This window comes from Aphelocoma coerulescens, chromosome 4 (genome assembly GCF_041296385.1).
Source record: "Aphelocoma coerulescens isolate FSJ_1873_10779 chromosome 4, UR_Acoe_1.0, whole genome shotgun sequence".
Lineage (NCBI taxonomy): Eukaryota > Metazoa > Chordata > Aves > Passeriformes > Corvidae > Aphelocoma > Aphelocoma coerulescens.
The window spans coordinates 71,002,797-71,022,763 of NC_091017.1; the positions used below are offsets into that span (position 1 = coordinate 71,002,797).

Sequence of the window (19,967 nt, forward strand, 5' to 3'; positions counted from 1 at the left end):
CAGTGGATTTATTCCTGTAGGCACCAAGTGTTTATTCACAAACTTTGGTCTAGTTTGACCAAAGCTCAACAATATGTTTGGCTAAACCAATTAGCATAATGTCACAAATATTTTAAATGAACTAATACAAGAAATATCTTCCATTATAGCCTAAGCATTTAATAAAAAATTAATTTCACCTTCCTGTGCTGCGTTCATTTGAACAGTGCAATTTGCTATATTAGTCTCATTTCATCACTGATCCCTCTTGTGAGTATTAGTTCAAAATGAGAACATTAAACCTCTATCTAATCTAAACAAGCTACCTGGGAAATATTTCAGCTCAATATATTCAGGGCATTGTAATGAATTAAGTTAATATATTAACATTTGACTTCTAAATACAGGAATTAAAATCTGATTTTAATTTTAAAAAAATTATACAATTTATTGGAGATTGCAATATCTGTTCAGAAAAGGTAATGTCTAAAAGTGACATAATTTCAGAGTTAGGAAGCATAGTATATTGAAAGAGATCTGTACGACAGCATAGAAAGATTTTTATTATCTTATTTTCCATCAAATTGCATTAAGCATAGAGCTAATATTATACCCAAAAGATAAAAATTATTCATGGTTGCTTATACATATAGAAAATCATAGATTCTGCCCTCCTTCGGTCAAATTCAGATCTCCATTACTAGTGTGAATTTGTAGCAAATTCTGAAAAATCAGTACTTTTCAAGTGTAACAGAAAAACCTCTAGCTATTGTATGAATAATAGTAATACATTATCCCACTATGGAAACATGATGACTGGAGGCTTTTTTCTGAAGATAGAAAAAGAGTGCAGTTCAAATACTCAAGTTTAAAGTATGCACTGCACAGTAGTTAGTTTGCTGATCTCCAGGTGTAGCTGCAATGTGCAGGAAAAGCATACCTGTAAATTCCTTGTTGTGCTTCAAAGTTATCACCCTATAATTGAAGTTGCTAAGATGACCTTTAGAAAATGGACCTGGGCAGTCTAGAGGTCCGAGATACCTTGGAAATTGTCATTGCACTTAACATAGGCTGCTAAACTTGGGTGTTCAAGATGGAAGTTTGTTTCATTCTGCTGACTGAAGATTGATTTTTCAATTTGTCTCTACTTTGCCCTAAGAGGCAAAGAATAAAAGAAAATTCTGCATCACAGGAACTTTCAGATATACTCCTGTCAGAACAGAAGAGTGATAACTTGTCTTATTCTTTACAAAAAAGACCAACCTGAGACATTGATTTCCTTCCTCTTCATTCATCCCTGCGGGGGCTTACTTGGAGTACTGCATCTACTTCTGGGCTCCCCAGTACAAGACTGGAGCGAGTGCAATGAAGGGTCACAAGGATGATGAACGCACTGGAGCATCTCTTCTATGAAGACAGGCTGAGAGATCTGGGACTGTTCAGCCCAGGGAAGAGAATATATATATATATATATATATATATATATATATATATATAATACATATATACTGTATATATGTATCTGGAGGAAGTGGTGGTGCCCAGTGACAGGACCAGAGGCAATGGGCACAAACTGAAACACAAAAGGTTCTCCCTGAAGATCAGGGAACACTGTTTTACTTTGAGGGTGACTGAGCACTGGCACAAGTTGCCGTGAGAGGTTGTGGAGTCTCCATCCTTGGAGATGTAAAAAAGCCATCTGGACAAGGTCCTGGGCAACCAGCTCGAGGTGGCCTCTCTGAGCAGCAGGGCTGGACCAGGTAACCTCCAAAGGTTCCTTCCAACCTCCCTGCCTCTATTTTGCAAATAGTTCTGCTACTGGTAGAAGAACTAACCCAAGGTGTCTTAAAAGGGTCCAAAGCTGGTGCTTCTTCAGTGTCATTAATGAGGATTTAATATGATCTGAATAGGCAGAGAACGGGTGTATCTGCACTAGCATCTCACTTCCAGTTGGAAGTACGGTGCTGAAGCAGATCTCCCTATTGTCCCAGTCCATGGTGTGAACAGTTTTGGTTCACATCACAGAGCATTCTGAGAGCAGTTGACCTAGATTCCTTTCAGATGAAACTAAATAGGAACACTCTTTTCTCCTAATCTTTTCCAATTATTTCAGGAGCTGCTGATTGAGGTAACAGATTAGATATCTGAGTGTTAAACCAAGGAAGTGTCAGTAGGATGTGTGCTCCTAATTCACTTAAGTGCCTTGAAAGTCTAAATATGGTTTTCATCTCTTTACCTAAAGTTCTTTCACCCTTTTTTAAATCCTTACTGTTCTTACTTTTATTTGCCAATATTCTTTAGCGGTCAGCTTTGTCTTTGCATATCTAATGAGCTTTTGTCCATTCAGAAACTTTAAATTACAGAATCTGCTGACTTGCAGTTTCCAGCCTGCAGTTTAATGATCCAGAGAGAAATCTCAGTTGTACAGTCACAAAGCTCAGTAAAGGCAAAGACGTGGACTTAAAGCTAAAGAGCAGTGTTTGAGGGTTTTAATGGATTACACTTCAGTGCTGTGTTATTCACCAGCATTTAATGTGATCCAAGAAGCACTGGCCTACTATTCAGCATGTTTGCATTCTGATTCCATTCATGCTTCTGATCTACTTTTTCAGGAAAGCAACAACAAATATGTCTCCTTTTTCTTGTTTGTAGAATGGATATAAAACTTAAAATATTTTTAAGACTCATAAATGAAGAACATAAGGTAAATAGTATTATTTAATTAGATAATAGTGCAGGATATAAGCCTTCTCAGCAGCATTTCCATGATGTCTTTTTTGATTTGTTTCACAACATTAAAATGTCCATTTGCTTCTAAGACTTCCCAGCTGAAAATTGCCACAAGGGATTGTAATACTGGTGCTTTCTTTAGTCTTGCTTAGGACTTCATATGCTCCAGTAAGAATTTTCTGTACTTTTCAATATACAGAAATCCCTTGTATAGTGTATCTAATAATGCACAGATGATTTCGAATCCTTTGAATCTAATAAACAAGAGGCAAGCAAAAATTGTTCTTTTTTCTTTATCTACTTCTGCACAAAGTACTGCATGAGGTGGGTCATCACAAGGTCTTATCTGCATTTTGGAAGGATACCTTCTTCAAAAGGAATCCATCATCTGCAGTTTTATAGAATACATATGGCTCACTCTCAATGGACAAGGCAGAACATCATTTATTTATAAGAAGGTTTTGACTGTCCAAGCTTTGACATACTTTGAAATACAATGAAGCACTTACTACTCTGAACGGTGCAATTTTCATCAAAGATATGGCATATTATTTCCCTCAGTTCTCTGTTTAGGGCAAGAACATGACAGCAAAAGAGCTTTTTAAAATCCTAATTTCCTATTAGAGGGTGCTTGGGAAGTTAAAATCAAAACATTTGGCAGAAATTTGTTTGGCTTGGGCAGAAGACTCTCAGCTTTACCATCAATAATCTCCCTGGTTTCTAGCCAGCTTGCCTGTCTGGCTTCCTCACATCTTGAGCTTTCCAGCAGCCCAGGAAGTAGAAAGGCAGATGATATTATGGGAATGCCAAAAACTGGGTTCTTGGATCTGGGAAGGCTCAGCATCTCTGAGTCCTGAAGTCTGTGTAATCAGGTAGGCAATCTGTCCCCAAATCAGACTGTGAGTCTGTGCAGAGGCTCTGGAAGAGTATTTAGGAATGGCAGAACCCAATTTTTCGTTTTGTGGGGACTGTTTCTGACACTGCTGCTCCATGCTAAGTTTGAAGTGCCTCATTGCCCTTGGATTATGCTGAATGCATTACAGCTAGAAGGGCAATACACTTTGTGGTGAAGGAAAGCAGAATAATTTTTGCTTTTTTTAAAGTACAGGGATACCTGTAGTTACAACTGTAAAATCTGGCTTCTGTGTGTGTTCTATAAATAGCTGGTGGGTTTGAAAGGTGAACTTTGCCAGTGGCAGTTACTGTGGATTCTTCCATGTCTTTCTGCCTGCTTAATTGCATCCATTAGTGATAATTAAATGAAAGATACTTGGTACTTGAAATAACATCTTTTTGTAGAAATTTATGTATTCCAGTGTGTTGTGTTCAATATCACAATGCATTAGAGTAATTTTTAAGGGTTTTTTTTAGAACTCATTTATAATTACACACTATTGATAGAATTAAAGAATTTCTGCATCTGTTCTTATTTTTAGTACATGTACAATGTAGAGTTTGAAACAATTTTTCTAATATTTTACCAGGTACAAAATATTTCAGCTGAAGTATTTACCTTAAGTTTAAGAACACTTGAAATGACCAGTCTAAGAAAAAAAAAAAATCAAGATAAATTAAGCCTATTTATTTTGCTATTAAGATCAGTTGCTACCTAAAGAACAGTATCTTAGACTTCTTTTAAACATCTGCCAGTACACATTTTTGGCTCACATACAAGTTCCATGAAATTTCTTTTTTTTCTGCTACAATTTTATGCTTACTGAGTACTGAGGCAGCTGCATAAAAATGTGCACATGTTCAAAAGGGGACTGCAGTAACAGAAGAACAAAAGAATGAACTGGTCATCACAAGTTAGTGACATTTTCTGTCCTCTGAGCTGCCTTTTTCTAACTTGAAAAACACTGGTGCGTAAACTAAAGATGCCTCTAGATAGCTTTCAATTTGCAAAAATCCCTGTTCCATAGATCATATGTCTGGCCAGCTTTGACATGTTTCTGGAGTCATAATTTCATAGGTGAGTGCACTTGAAAAATGTCTTCAGTTCGATAGGGACAAATAAGCTTTTGTTCCACAGCAGGCATGCGTGTCTTTTCTTTGTTCCTATTCACAGCACTTTCAATAAGCATATTTATTCTGGTCAGTATCAAGAAAACCTAATATATGTTAAAACATATGTTAAAATTTGAGTTCCTCTATAATCTTTTAACTTTGCACTCAGCATTTTTTTATATATATAATATTTTAGTGTGCATACTTAGCACTTACAAAGCATTTCAAGATGGGTATAATCAACAACTCTTCTAATTGCTGACTATGGGTTTTGAGAGATAAGTTGCAAAGATTGGGAGAACAGCATTTTACAGATGCCATTGCATTATATGGCTGGCTGTAAAGGAACATTTTAAAATTAATAATTTATGTGCCCCAGATATACTAGATTCTTGACTGAGCAGAAATAATCATTATCCCCAAAGTTTCCAGTCTAAATCTTAGAAAAGAAACAAAAAATTAAGAGTGGTAGAGGCAGATCTATTAAAACACCGTGGTTCTGTTTTTTAGCGACTACACTAAAATGTAGATGAGATAAAGAAGATATAGTTGTGGATGTCTGATTATTTATTCTGAAGCTTGAGAAAGAGGGAAATTTTCAAGAAGATTTGAGAAAGTAGAGGGAGAATCAGATATTATGTATACATGGGACTAAAGGGGTCCTCTCCTGTGATTACATACCCCCATGCCATATGGTCTCTTTCATAAATTATAATCTTCATATGAAAAATTGCTACCACTGTTCCAGAGTTTTGTCTCTCCAAAAATCTAGACCTTTAAATTTCCAGCCTAAAGGTATTCAGCCACTATTCCTATTTTTTTTTGTGCAAAATACTGTAATGTAGTTGAAATGCTTCCTTCTTCACTGTTTACTGTCTTAGCAGACCACTGAACAGGAATGACAATCCAGCTGCTTTTTCTTGATATTTGCAAAGGAGTGGTTTCAAAAGGCTGAAATGCAGGCACAACAACTTCAGATTGCTTGAAATGAATGGCTTTACTATGCCACCCACTAAACTCTGAGTAGAGAAGAAGTCAGTGTGACATGAGAAATAGAACAGGGAGCTGAACTGACAGAAAAAAAAGGAAAGAAGAAAATGAAACAAACCCATGGAGAGGTTTTTAATGGTTGTCAAAGTGAATGAGGAACCATTGGGTTTGTTCACTGATGTGGCCACATTAATCTGTGCATTTTAAAATTAAGAGTATTTAAGAATGCAGCAGAATTCTGATGGTGCCAGATGCCTTAGAGCAAAAAGTGTGTGAACCAACAGAGAAAGCTGTTGCAGTCATTGCTGCCATCATGAATCCCCTTTTGGGGATAACAGTTAAATGGGACAGAACTAGTCAAATTCAGAGGTCTAGAGAACTAGGGGAAAACTGGTCTAACTCAGTGCACAGGCAGGCAGCACCCTTTGTCATACCCCTCACATCTTTCAACCCAGGAACTGATGCTGCTGACTCATGCTCCATCTTTTACTGTCTGTTGGAGCTCATTTTGTCAAGATGACCTATACCTCCCATTGCCCAAATGCTCTGTTGCTGTTTATTTAGCTAACACAAAAAATGTTAGGCTGCACAGAGCTGAGTATGCCCTTCATAAATGTCTGGTGGAACATACAGAGCTGAGTGGTTCTGCAAGGGAGGTGCAGAATTCAGGTGTTGTCCTCTCAAAAGTTTTGTGCAGTCATAGCTTGGAAAAAATGTTTACCCAGGACTGACTGGCAACACACTGAGCCTTCTGAAGGCATCCCACCTGGCTGGGGTGCCCCAGCATCTGCTGCATTGCTGGCCTCCTGGAGCTGACAGCTTGTTGAAATTCAGAGTGGGCTTCTCAAGACAGAGGCAGCCCAACACTCCTCTATTAATAGCCATGTTGACTTGGACTGGATTACAAATGAGTAATTATTTAGGCCAGCACTTCTCCTTTCACAATCTGTGGGTTGCAATGTTTGTTTGTGTGCTCCAAAATTGTTGCTCTCTCCCACACTGGACCATGAACTACTTCAAATTGAATGTGAACCAAGTCTACATGTGTAGCTGTATGTAGATGTGTCAACAAATACCTTGGTTTCCTCAACTCTGGCACTTGATCTGCTGATTCTTTGAGTTACTGCATAATTCAGACTTCATGGAAAAGCTTATGACAGCTCATTAGCACACAAGTCTGAGTGAGCCAGCACGGTCTGAGGACTGTTCAGGTAGAAGCTGGTTATCCTCATCATTATTATCAAGCCACCCTCAGTGTCAGGGACGTGACATGAAACATTACAGACTGCTCTTCATTGCTGGCATCATTAGAAAAGGTTTTGGCAGCAGCCAGAGCAACAACATCCACAGCTTCTTAAAGTTCTTGCCACTCCTTTGCCTCTAACCTCAGCTGCCAAAGAACCGTGATGTGCAGCGAGGGATAACTTCAAAGGAAGCTGCTCAGTAATCATGTGGGTTTCGCTCTAGCAGTTACCACCTCGTATCACAGACCCTGCTCTTTCTCAGGTCTGTGAGGCACATGACAGCATGCATTATTTAGTCATCCATCCTGTCAGAGCAGTGGAGGCCACCTGGTATTCCTATTTCACTTTCACTAGCCAAAAATTACTTCTTTTTTAAAAGCTGTTGATCCGTTGAATCTCTGTTTGATTTTTATTAGAACAGTATGTGTTTGCAGCAGCAATCTTTATCAAGCAAAACACTAATTAGCAGGACCAGTGATGACAAATCTGATCCCAAATGATTGATTTGAAATAATTATAGATGCATTTGCATGGCAATAGTGAGCATAGTGTTATGGCATGATGAGTTGTTAAGTTACATGAATTATACTGAAGTTTAATTGTTTAGAGTGCTGATAGCTCTGCTCTCCCACAGGGAAAAATTTGGCTCTGATCTTTTTACTTTGAAGAGTAAAATATTTTTAAAAGTTCAGATTCTTGTGGGTCTATTTTCTCGCTTCATTTTTTTTAATTGAGCTTTATGGCTGCACAAGAAAATGAAAATGTTTAAAATGTCATCAAACCAATAGTTACGAGTATTGAACTTGAAAACTGAGCACTCACACACGCTCTATATACCTTAATATGAAATGTAGTAGTGCTGTACTTTATATATGGGATAAATAAATTAAATAATTCTGCAAATTCTACCCTAAAATTCAATTTTAAAAAAGAAATTAAACTGTTCACAAGTGTTAAAATATCTTTAAAATAAAATTATTTAAAATAATCTGAAAAAGTTGCAAATGGTAGTTTTTTAATGCAGAAATACAGGTATTATATAACAGAATTAAAGCGTGATTTTTTTTTTATTTATATATAAGTATATATATATAACAATTCTAACATGGAAAATAAAGCTGTAGGTTTTTGAATTTACCTTACAGCATTGGTAAAAAGAACAATGGAGTCCCTGCAGCAAACCACAGCCTTGGAAGTGCCACTGAAGGTAGGGACAAGTCTGAATTTCCATTACTTTCTCAGGCATACTTGGCTTTGTATGTCATCATGATCATATTGGGAATGTAACAACAACTATTTTGCTTTTCACTTCAATTGTTTCATTTTCATGTTTGCAGATAGTTGCTTTTTCAAATTACTATAAAATTTCCAAAGGAAGATAAGTGAAAGAAAGTACACTCCCTTTTGGAAAGTGAGATTGTCATAGCAATGCATATGGTAATTTAAAAATCTATTCCATTCATTGCCATGAAACTTCTGTTGGGTGTGGTATAGTGAGAAATATGCCCCATTAGTAGGCTTTCTAGATGTACCAGGCATTCGTTACTGCTGAAAAAATATTGCAAAAGATCTTTCTTCAGTAATTTTCACTTTAAAAATGGGTTTTTTTAGCATTTCTGTGTGGATGCCTAACGCAGACAAAAGCAGACAAAATTGCTGGTCATTGCTAAAAGTAGAGGTCATCACCTACCAGACCAACATCTGTAAAAAGTGAGGAGATAACTACACAGCTATCTATGTATTGGACCTAGCTGGAATGACATTATAAAATATACATTACTAGACTGCTATCACTGTAGCCTACTGCTCAGCTTTTGTTGCTTGGTAAAAGACTAAAGCTCTTGGGAATCCCTAAACTTAAGTGAGCAACAGCCCAAGGGTTTCCAGTTGACAAATGGAGTACTTGGTGTTGCCAGGTCACTCACTCAGCAGTAATACTCAGCAAGATTCGGGGTCAGAAAAACTTTATTGTAATTATTTCCTAAATGGTTGCAACATACAGACTTGCACTAATGGAAAAAGTTGAAAAAGAAAATACTAGATAATTTGTCTTGTTCCTCCAGATTCTTGATTCCTCTAGATCTTTGGTATCTATTGCAGCATTCCAGCCACTTTGTGAGGCTTTCTCTGGAGATCTTATAGTTAGAAGACCTTTTCTAGGTCCTTAGGGAGCCCATCCTTCCCACAAAAATTGAGAAAGGACAATGAAGGGTATCCAAGATCTAAATTAATCTTTCTGCTTCCCATACTGATTTCCCCCCTCACTGTTCATTTAAGCCTTTTAAGATTTTACATTCCTGTTTACCAAATATGGTCCAGTGAGACCTTTTGGACATACTGAGATTATAAATTTCTTGCACTCATACTCCTAAGTTTTGCAAACTGCATTTCTGTAGGTTGCTTACATTGTACACCTGTACTTGCCTAGCTTCTGTTAAAAATTCCTTGGAAAAAAACCCAAAAGAAGCAAGAGTGTTTTTCAAGGTATATTACATTTAAATATTTTTAATTACTGTGTTAGATACCTGGCATTCATGCTGCTATAAGGTTCATTAAAATAATCAAATATGGCATATTGGTGGCATATAAGGTGAATAGCAACACTATAGTCCTTTTTGGATAGTTTTAGGGACTTTTTGGTGTCTTTTTCAGAGGTAACAAGATTCATACTTTGAGGAAGTCATGGTCATGCAATAAATATGAACACTGTAGTAGGTTTCTAAGAAATGTTTATGTGGTTACTGAGAGTGTTCATGGTTACATGGGTAGAATATAATTTTAGTGTTACATATTTCCGACTAACCATTAAGTGGCAGAAGGTTCCAATGTCCTGTGGACAAATGGGACATACCATCTTATTCACCTCTTTCTAAGGTGTTTTACTGTCACACTATGACAAATGCATCTTGATGCATTAAACAGATGGATTCAATATGTCATTCCCATGAGAACAGTAATTCTCCATTAAACACCAACTGCACTTTAATAGGTGAAAAGAAACACATTCTTGGACAATAAGTAGTTCTCTGGGGCTTTCAAAGATTAGAATAGGCAGTAGAGCTATTTGGAGATACACATTTCATTACCCTTGTTTGGTCTCCTTTTCCTAAGCAAATTACTGTAGGAGTCCTGACATACTTTTGCTCGTATGACATGTTAAACTACATCCATCGTGAAGATACTTCATCTTCCTCTGAAGCACCAAAAAGAGATCAATGACAGAGGCCAGATAGAAAACAAAGTTTGATCTCAGAGAAGAAATTGAGAGTGATTTTTTAATAAAAAAGTCTGTGGTTTTTTCATGTTGTTTACCCTTCTATACAGGAATATGTCTTTTAGGATTAGAGATGTTGAAGATGAAAAGATTTTTGTGAAATGTTCCTGCTCTCCTTCAGCAGACTTACTTCAGCTAAATATGTATTATGTGCTCTGTTAATATGAATGTTATTTTTAATATGGAGACAAAATGTCATTAAAGTAGAGCACATATATAGTCTTAGTGGGGAGAGATCTTTTTCTTCTTTGAGGTAAAGGATGCTTTATCTTTGAAGTAGCTTATTTTTTTTCCAAAATATAGTGCATGCTAATGAGGCAGCTTTCATGTCAACAAATCTACTGTGTACAAGAGCACAAGGAACTGCAAAACAAACTGAAATTAAACCAAAGCAACAATAAAAATACCCCAGAACTTGAAAAGGGGGGGGGTAAAAAAGCCCTACTATCTTTCCGCATTACAGACAAAGTTGCTGATGATAAATATCAAAATCATCATTTGCAGCTTTTTTGAAAAGCATAAGATGAATTTTGCTGTAGTGTATTCCTTGCAATTCCGTAACATGTATTTGCAATTTGAAAACTAAAGGTTAGTTTAAATTGTTAAGGTATTTTTATCAGAATTGTAACAATAATTGAGTATTAATAGAAATGGAAGAACATTTCGTATTGGATAGGCATGTAATCTAGAGCAGTATCAACATCCAAAGGGAAAAGCAAAAATAGTAATCTTGCTATATGTGATGTGTGTATTTGTTTAATTTTTTTTTTTTTCTGGCAGGTTCCCTTGAAAGTGATTCTCACCACTGGGAAATCATGGGGGTGTATGACAGAATTGCATGAGATGTAAAGCAGTCATCGGGGATGTTATTCAGTACCCAAACACCTCATTGGCCTGTGCTGATTCCTCACTGAATCACTAGGCAACAGCGCTGCTGGATCTTTCATAAGCACCTAATACTCTGCATGTGAATTTTTTTACTTCATTTTGTCTGTAGCCCTAGGCAACAGCAGTGAGATAAAACTGGTTTTTACCAGTTCATTGTGTTTCCTTTAGCCAAGGTAACCAGCGGGGAGCTGCTTTTGTTCACAGCTAAATTACTACATGTACGAAATGAAACAAGACAGTATTAACCCTTTGGGAGCATCACAAATTTATTTGAGTTACACAGATGTTTAGACTTTAATGTTAAGTATTTTGTGAAGTGCTTGAGTAAAAACACTTATAAGCTGGCAGTATTGGAACTGGATCAGATGCTTAACTGTTGTGCTCAGCTTATTTTGTGTTTCGTGAGTAGAACGTTGCTGCTTGGTGTTCACCACATATTAAATGTTCCATTCCTCAGACTTAGAAAAGGAGTTAATGAACCTATTTTTTATCTAGAATTTTGAGACAAGACAGGTAAACAAAACTAGAAGCCTAAATGTATTAAAAATAAGGAGATTGTTGTCAATTCATTTAATTTCAAACTGAATTTGCACAGTAGCCTTAGCATACTTTTGAGGAAATATTACAGTTTTGCCTAATCTACTATTTTTATTACTGATGTAATGCTAAATACTGTTTAGATAAATTTTAGGACTCAGCCTTATACTTCTCAGGATTCAGGCTTTTACTTCAGTGTTTGGATTTTTAATTAATAATTTGTTTTTCTGTGGAGTTTATTCTTCAAATGAGATTTGTTTCATAACATTACTGTTTTACAAATTCTGTCTCTGTGCTTGTGGAATATGAAATTGTCCTCAAAGTCTACTAATTATTCAGTTGCAGTCAAGCACAAAACTTTTAAGAGTTGTTCAATATGTTTCAGCATTAGACACCAAATGATCACACTAATACAATTTAAATTCTAGAACTGTGTGGTTGTAAAGACTTTGCAGCATTTTAAATTTGCATAATTAAATAATTTTACTTTGCACTTGAAGCCATTAAACTATTAAATATTGTTTTCTTATGTTGCTTATTTATCATATATAACCTGTCAGCTGACGTGAGTCAGTCGTTTCTAAAAATTGATTCTTATAAAATTGGCACTGATCATATAAGCAAAGTCAGAACCTTCTGCATGATAATTGGGGTCAGTGCTTTGGTCGGGGGGTCCAGCCTGCATGGCTGTGACACCATGCCAGGTCCTGTGAGCAGGGGCCCTGATCTCACCTCTCCAGCAGAGAAGAGGTTGCACAAGTTTTCTTCTGCTTTTTGCTATTTTCAAGCCCTCTGTGTTTGCATTGGCATTGAATAAATGTGAAATGTTCTACTGTCTCATCTCTTTCACTCCTCTTGAAGATCTGCTGGTTTTGGGAGGTCTCTACTAATTAAGCCCTGTTTCTCCAAGGCTACATTGCTAACCTTCCTACTGTATGGAGGAAATCACCATATTTTTTGTACATTCACAGCTGATTTTCACCTTGTGTATTTTTCTTAGGATGCATACTTTATGATGAGATAGATGGTGTATTTTTTCAAGCCCCAAACAGCACTAGCAATACCCTTCAGCCTAACAAAACCCAAAAACATGCTTAAGAAAAACAAGAGCCTCAATCCACTTGTTGGAATTGACATCTGTTCAAATATGAAGCTACAGATATGCAGAGGTCACCATAAAGAACAAATTTTCAAACACAACCCTTCACAAAATACTGTCAGTCACAGTTCCCCAGACATGTGTACTTTGTGTGGGTTGTCATACAAGCAGGCAAAGTTAATATTTTATTCTCCTTGTGTCACAGTTTCTTCATGGTTTTAAATTCCCAAAGAGTCAGCTAACAAAAGGAAGAGGGCCGAGCAATAACGCGCCCCTTTATCACATGTGTCCAAGGCCTCATTCCGTGTACACTAGTATGAGGGCAAAAGGCAAACTGGCATCATTTTGGAGGATTGTTGCTGACCAAGTCTCTAGACTGGGTGAAGTTTGTGTCCTCCCAACTTGCAGGATACACACTATGAACTTGGGATTTCATTCCAGTTCTCCAGATTCTCCAGTAAAGAAACTGAGACGCTTTCTCCACTTGAGAAAGAGTAGTGTTTGCAATTCATTTCCCAACAAGGTCCTCTGGACAAGGCATCAGTTTTACCACGCTTGTGTGCTGATCCATGTCTAATCATAAAATCTGGGCAGTGCAATTTTTCCAAACCTTAGTTGAGGTCTGAATCTAAAGAGCCATTATAGGGAAGCGAGGCCAGTCCTGACCACAGATTTCCTCCCAAATAAATACAGGTGAAAATATTCAATATTTGATGACTGCCTCGAATTCCTTTGGGTGGCACAATAATTTCACACCATGGAACTCAATACCTTTATTATAATAAATAACCAACTTGTCAGGTTATTTTGGTTCTGCGTGAAAGGGACTTTAAAACACGGTTAGGTTTGAGCAGGAATAATCATAAGAGCACTTTTCCATCCTTAAAGCTCTTGACTTGATCTCTAAAATGATTCGCTTTTCCTCACAACCTACGAAGAGGTACCGGGAGAGCAAGAAACAAAAACTTCTCTTGGAATTGCAGAACCCCACAGAAAGACTGATCAATGAGCATGGGAACAGATGAGGAGAGGGAAATAGCTGGTTGTACTTAGTTTCAGATATCCTTTGTGAGCTGGAGTTTCATTAATTGATTCTCTGAACACAGTAATAGCCCCTTTTGAACTGATTTGTGTCTGGGTTTGATTTCAGGTGTGGTTTTGATGGCCTGAATCTTCCCTTAAATCATCTCTAAATCTCTTTGTTTGCCATGTGAAGTAGTGGGGAAAGAGCACTATTTGAAAATACTTTAACTCAGTGTCTGTGGGAATGGAACAGCTCAGCTGTTTGCTGGTGTTTGCATGCGATGGCATGACCAATACTTCCCTGCTTGCAAATCTTATAATGTCCTCATACCACTGTGGGACAGCAGGACTCTGATCCTCAATGTTGGTCCAACTTGATAACAACCATAGCTCAAACACTGGCCTCAGATTTTATGTGAGCAGGACATTTTAAACCTGAGGGGGTAAAAAAGTCTCAGTTTTTGAAAAATGAGAGTAGATTAAGAGATTGAATCTGCTAGAGCACCCAGGACATCATTTGTTCATGTAAATGGTTAAGAAAAAAACGCTTAAAAATAAACTAATTTTATTTTTTCGAAGTCAACAAAATCTGTTCCTCTCATTTCTTGTTTAATCTAATTTTAAAAGGAGGCCAAATAATGGGTTCAAGGTTGTATTCTTGTTTTTTGATATATTTCCTCAGTGGCCTAAAACATCTTTTCTTGCTTCACCATTAGAAGATTAGACTGGACAAACCCCTGAGAAACCTCTTTTTGACCTCATAGCTCACCCTACTTTGAGCAGGAGCTTGGACTGGAGACCTCCTGAGGTCCCATCCAACCTGTATTTTGGTCCTGTGTCATTCCTCAGTTAGACAACAGCAATCACCTGGGTGGAAGACAAATCAGAAAATCCCTTCAAACATTCTGCACAAATGCTGCACCACATTAAAGTATATAGTGCCATCCCAGAAGAAGGCCCAGAAATGTTTTGGGCTTCCATTCCTCCTTCCCACCTGTGTTGCCTCATTCTGTGCCAGCATTTACTATATTCCCTGGCTCACAGGCTCACTTTTGGCTGGCATACTTCCTTTTGGTATTAGCACGTTGTCAGAAACATTCAGGGAGTGGAAAGGAATCATTTTTTCTGTCATTCTGCAATGATTTCAGTAGAGAGTGCATCTCTGGGTTTAAAATAAGTTTTAATCATGTCCTGTTTTTGGCTTGCTGGGAAACATCCCCAGCCTAATAATCAGCTCATCTCTACTGGAGACAACAGCCACTGTCAGCTGGTTCTCTTGAGACATATTTGAAGTGCACTTCTACCACCTGTTTCTGGAAGTCCCTTTTTAGTTATCATGCTTGTTATTGTCTACTGTAAGTCCAGGCAATTTTTTGCCCTCTCTGCTTGTGTTTTGAATTGTGGAGGTCCAACTTCTAGCCAATGTTTGCACATTTTTTGTGCACTTTTCCATGTCACCTTCTCCATTCAAGGCTAATTAGTTGGACAATTTTTAGCTTCTTTCTTCCTCAGCTTTTGCTTCTTACACTAATAATTTAATCCACTGCCAACCTTTCCCCTGCACTTCATAGGTACTCTTATTTTGGTAAAATCTCTCTGTTAATTGTCCACAAATTAAAAAAAAGAATTGCTTGTCTTTTTACCTCTGATCTTTGTACCCTCAGTTCACCTCCCTCTGCCATTTGGCATGACATTTATGCATTTATGGCATTTTGGAGACTGTTCCCTGGCTAACTATATTTTTACTGTAGTTGTTCATTTCATGATCATTTTTTCCATGCTATCAAAAATTGACTGTAGAAATCCTCTCTGGTCCCCCCCCCCCCCACACACACTTTTTGGCAGCTTCATCTGCTGTGCACACTGAATTTGTCACATCTAATTATTCAAAAGTGTCATGCATTAGATTACAATCTCATTTTCCAATTTGTGTGTTAAGCAGAGAACTGTATCTACAGGCTCCTGAGAATCAACCTCCATCCTCCCCACAAGTGGCTGCTGCCTGCTACACTGCCTTTCTCTACAGAATTGGCTGAGACAAAATTAAATATCTCTCTGGGTTACTTGGCCTCTTTGCACTGATCCATTAGTCCACATCCAGCTGAGTCCAGGAATTAGTTAATTGCTGATTTATTCTAAATGTCTTACTGGTGTCTGGTTAGGTGAAGAAGACAAGTGTCCTCAGGACTTCTGCCAGATTTTTTTTCTGTCTCTTTTTAACTCTAAGCTATGCCCCACAGCTGGTTCAGGCTGATGACTGACTTCAAACTGCATGTGAAAGACACCTATAAGAACTTCATTTCTTCACAATGAAAAAATTCTGCAGCAGTTTGAAAGCTGAGCCACCCTACTCGCCTGCCAGCAATCCCCATCTCTGTTTATCTTCCCATCCATTCACTTGAACCGTGATGTTAAATTAAATAAGCTTCCCAGGGAGGTTTTCCTTTAAATATAATGAGCTTTTGTAGCATATGAGCTGGGAGAAGTCAACATCTTCCCTTGGGGCCTCTGTGGGTCTCAGATGAGGTTAAAAAAGTGTTCTAAATGTTGGGCTGTAGTCAAACTCTCTGGCTGCTTCTGATACTATGGCTTCTGATAGATTTGATTTTTCTTTTGGAGTTGAATTTTTTTAGTCCTTTCACTTCTTATACTTACCCTAAACTTTAACCTTCTCCTGACATTATCCATACCCCTTAACACCTTCCATTCCCTGGCAATCAGGTTAATAATCACCTCTTTAATTCATCCTACATCTCCAGTCTGGGCAGACATTTATCACTGTACAACAAACCAAATATTTTTCTGACAATGAGTCATATCTTTCTTTCTGGGAAGCTCTTGAACCCTGTTTATATTGCTTTTGTAGAATTGAAATCTTGCTTTAAATCCTTCTGGCCAACAGGTTTATAATTCAAAAGGATTTTAACACAGTGGAATAGTAGTATAAGATGAATATAAAAAGAGAGGATAAACACAAAGCTTCACACAAAAGCAAAACCAGTTAGCTACTCAAATATAGGCAACATGTTTCTCAAAATATGGGGAACAGCTAGTTAGGTATCAATTTCAGGAAAAGACCTGGGGATTTGAATGTGTTTGTAGAATGATCAAGAGTGGTTAACCAATCCCTCCACTCGCTTCAGCCCCAGCAAGGTCTCAGTTGAATACCCTGCCCAATTTCAGAAGTGCATTTCAGAAAATAGCTGGAGCAACAGGAATCCATAGGAGAGCAACAAGAGTGATCAGAGCTATAGACAATATCACCTGTGAGGAAAGGCTGCAAGAATTTAAGTCGTTTAACCTTGAGAAGACTGAGGAGAAATCTAAAAGAATTCATCCAGTATGAGATGGGCTGTCATAGAGGTGGATAGGCCCCATAGGTCCCCTGGAGATGGAATGAGAAGAGAATGGCTTAAATTTCAGCAACGTGTAACTAGGGAAGATGTTAAACAAGTCTTTCAAAAGAATGCTAGTGATAATTGAACATTTGGATGGACTTGAATAGAGCTTTCTGGTATTTATTACTATGCATTTCTAGAACAGGATTGACAAATACACATCACAATATACTTATGCTTCTTTGATCCTTCTTCAGGCCAGGGGCAGAGGCTAAGCAGACCATTGGGATCCTTTCCAACCCCAGTTCTGCCTTCAGAGAATGGCACATACAGCAAGAGAATTGGCTCTCAATGACACCAGCAAATCAGACTCCCAGCTTACGTCCCCAGTGCAAAATGAGGGTGCTTCCAGTACGATGCGTGTTACTAGTTCTGGGCAGACTCTGTACTGTGTAAGAGGAAATAAAGCTCCTGCCATTCCTCTCTTTGAAGCTGGCCCTTGGGGACAGGAGTAGAAGGGACCACCAGAGATCGTTTCCAACCTCAATTATTCTCTAAGTAGCCGCCAATAGTGGAAGTGAAGCACTCTGCTTTTCGGCTGGGTCATTCCCAGCTAGCATCCCACCTGGTCTAGCTCTGCAGTCTGTCTGGATGACAGTGCCAGGTTCTTATTTGCCTCAGAGAAAGAGCCCATAATGGTGTTTTTTAATCACTGGAGTTTTACTGGGAGAGAGAAAACTGGAGTTTTCTGATGAAGTCTGTCTCAACTAGTGCAGATGGATTTTTCTTCATACTGAAACAAACTAGTTAAGTTCTGACCTGCCCTTTATCTTTAAAGAATCTTAATCTTTTGATCAAGCAAAAAATAGTAGTGTTCAAACTCTCTAAACTTTGTTGTTTCCCTGTCTCCCCATGGATCTTCCTACTTGCCAGTGACCGTTCATTGCCAATTCCTTATGGATAACGTTACAGGAATGACTGCACCAATGTGTTGCTGAGCAAGCTTTATTGGCACCTTGGAAATGGGGCACATCTTGATCCAAAAGCTCTGGGCAGGGTTGGTGATCACTGGCTGAGGACTGGTGACTGAACTCCTCTCCATAGTTCTCAAGGAGGCACCTTCAGCTGGGTGAGTTAAAACTCCCAGGTACTTGCACTGGGAACTTTTATCTCTATCTTTGTCTGTGACTTGCTTCTCAGCTGGTTGAGGTTTTGATACATTCCCTTACCCAGGGTCACCCTTTTTATATGTAACATATGAATATATATGTATATAACATATACATAACTCTGTGGTTGTTTAAACATAGCAATGTACAAATTAGGGTCTTTTCTCTGAAACAAGTTACAAGATCAGTAAGTCATAAGACAGAAAACAGTTCCCAGGTTGATTTGCAGACAGCTCCTTAAGACTGACCAAAGTTTGTATTCATCAGACTTCCATCAGAAATTACTGGCTTTCTTTCCATGTTGTGAAACACCTGAATTTCTTAAAATATTATTTCCACGTATCCTAATATTTTTAAGGTACACAGTTTTGGCTTCAGAGGTTCCCTCTGCTTCAATTCTGAGGAAGACATGCCTCTGCAACCTGCAAGCTCAAATCACAAAATGGGCATAAAAGCTCATAGTCCCAAATATTCCTTCTGGTGCATTTGATAGAGCTCATCACTGTGAGGCATCTACACATTGATATTTTCTGACTGAAGACTCTTTTCAGAACTATTGCTGTCAGTTCATTTGGGAGCTTGAAAATAGCAAAACCACACATGTGAATTACTCAAAGGTAAGCGTGAGCATGGATCCTTTGAAAGCCCTCAGCACCTGGCAGGCATGATCAGGAATATGTTGGCTTTTGTGTAGTAAGTGCACCTTACCCTTGAGGTTGGCCATAAAGTCTGTTTGTGTATCCCAGCCCACCCCAGCACCACCCTCCATTTCCTGCTCTTGTTCTTGCTGTCCATCCTTCCCACACAGGGAGCAGTGATCCACTGAGCTGGGCAGTTTATCTTTGCTTATCTCTAAGTCCAGCTTGGATCAAATGAACTTCTGACCCCTCTTTTCATCAGCTGCTGGTATGAGGATCACTCAGCCTGACAGGAGTAGCAGGAGCTGGCAGATTGTTGGTGTCACACAGCATTTTTAGAAACAGGTATACACTCAGCACTCCACAAAATGCCTAAGACCTGTCCCTTGTTTGCCAGTCCTCTGAATATCCAAGTAGCCTGCTCAAAACCTGTGCACAGGGAAGTGATGGATTCTGTCCCTCTGGAGTTTAAGTGCCAACTTCTGGAATTCATTTCCTTGTGACTGATATCCATGGCTTTTTGTTCTAACACTGAGGAGTCTGTTCCTTTCTTCAAAAGGCAGTCAGAGCAATGGACATTGCTGCTACTCCTGTCCTTTTATCTGCAAAGTGTGGGAAACCTTTCTCTCTGAAAGGCTTTCAACATCCACCACCTGCAGGAATGCACAAATCACCAGATTACAGGATGTTCTGCTGAGGAGCTTTCTGTGCTCCCTCTTGGGACTGGCCACTGCATTTGAACTAATAAATATTTGCTCTGAGAGAGAGACAGGAAAAAAAAAAAAAAAAAAAAAAAAAAAAAAAAAAAAAAAAAAAAAAAAGAAGAAGGAAAATAAGAAAAAAGAGCAAAAGAGCGTGACTGTCCAGCCTCCAAGTTACTGCATTCCACAGAAAAGCCTGGACTCTGTCTCATCTTCAATCCAGGTAACACTTCATGTTTCTAAACATGTCTTTGCCATAGGTACACCCCAGTGAAATTTATGCCTTTTGCCCTTGGGCTGGAAGGCTTTTCACTTTTTAAATCGCTCCTGCATTATGGATCCTCCATGTC

At 38.3% G+C, this 19,967-nt stretch overlaps 1 protein-coding gene across 1 annotated transcript in view; it reads left to right on the plus strand.

Moving 5' to 3' along the window:
* POLN (DNA polymerase nu) overlaps window positions 1-11,171 on the plus strand; it is an 88,136-nt gene extending 76,965 nt beyond the window's left edge. The window contains exons 22-23 of the mRNA XM_069012249.1: window positions 8,096-8,157; window positions 11,005-11,171. Of these exons, the coding sequence (XP_068868350.1) occupies window positions 8,096-8,157; window positions 11,005-11,073 (131 nt within the window). The 3' untranslated portion in view covers window positions 11,074-11,171. The remainder of the gene's footprint in view (window positions 1-8,095; window positions 8,158-11,004) is intronic.
* Window positions 11,172-19,967: the final 8,796 nt, after the last annotated feature.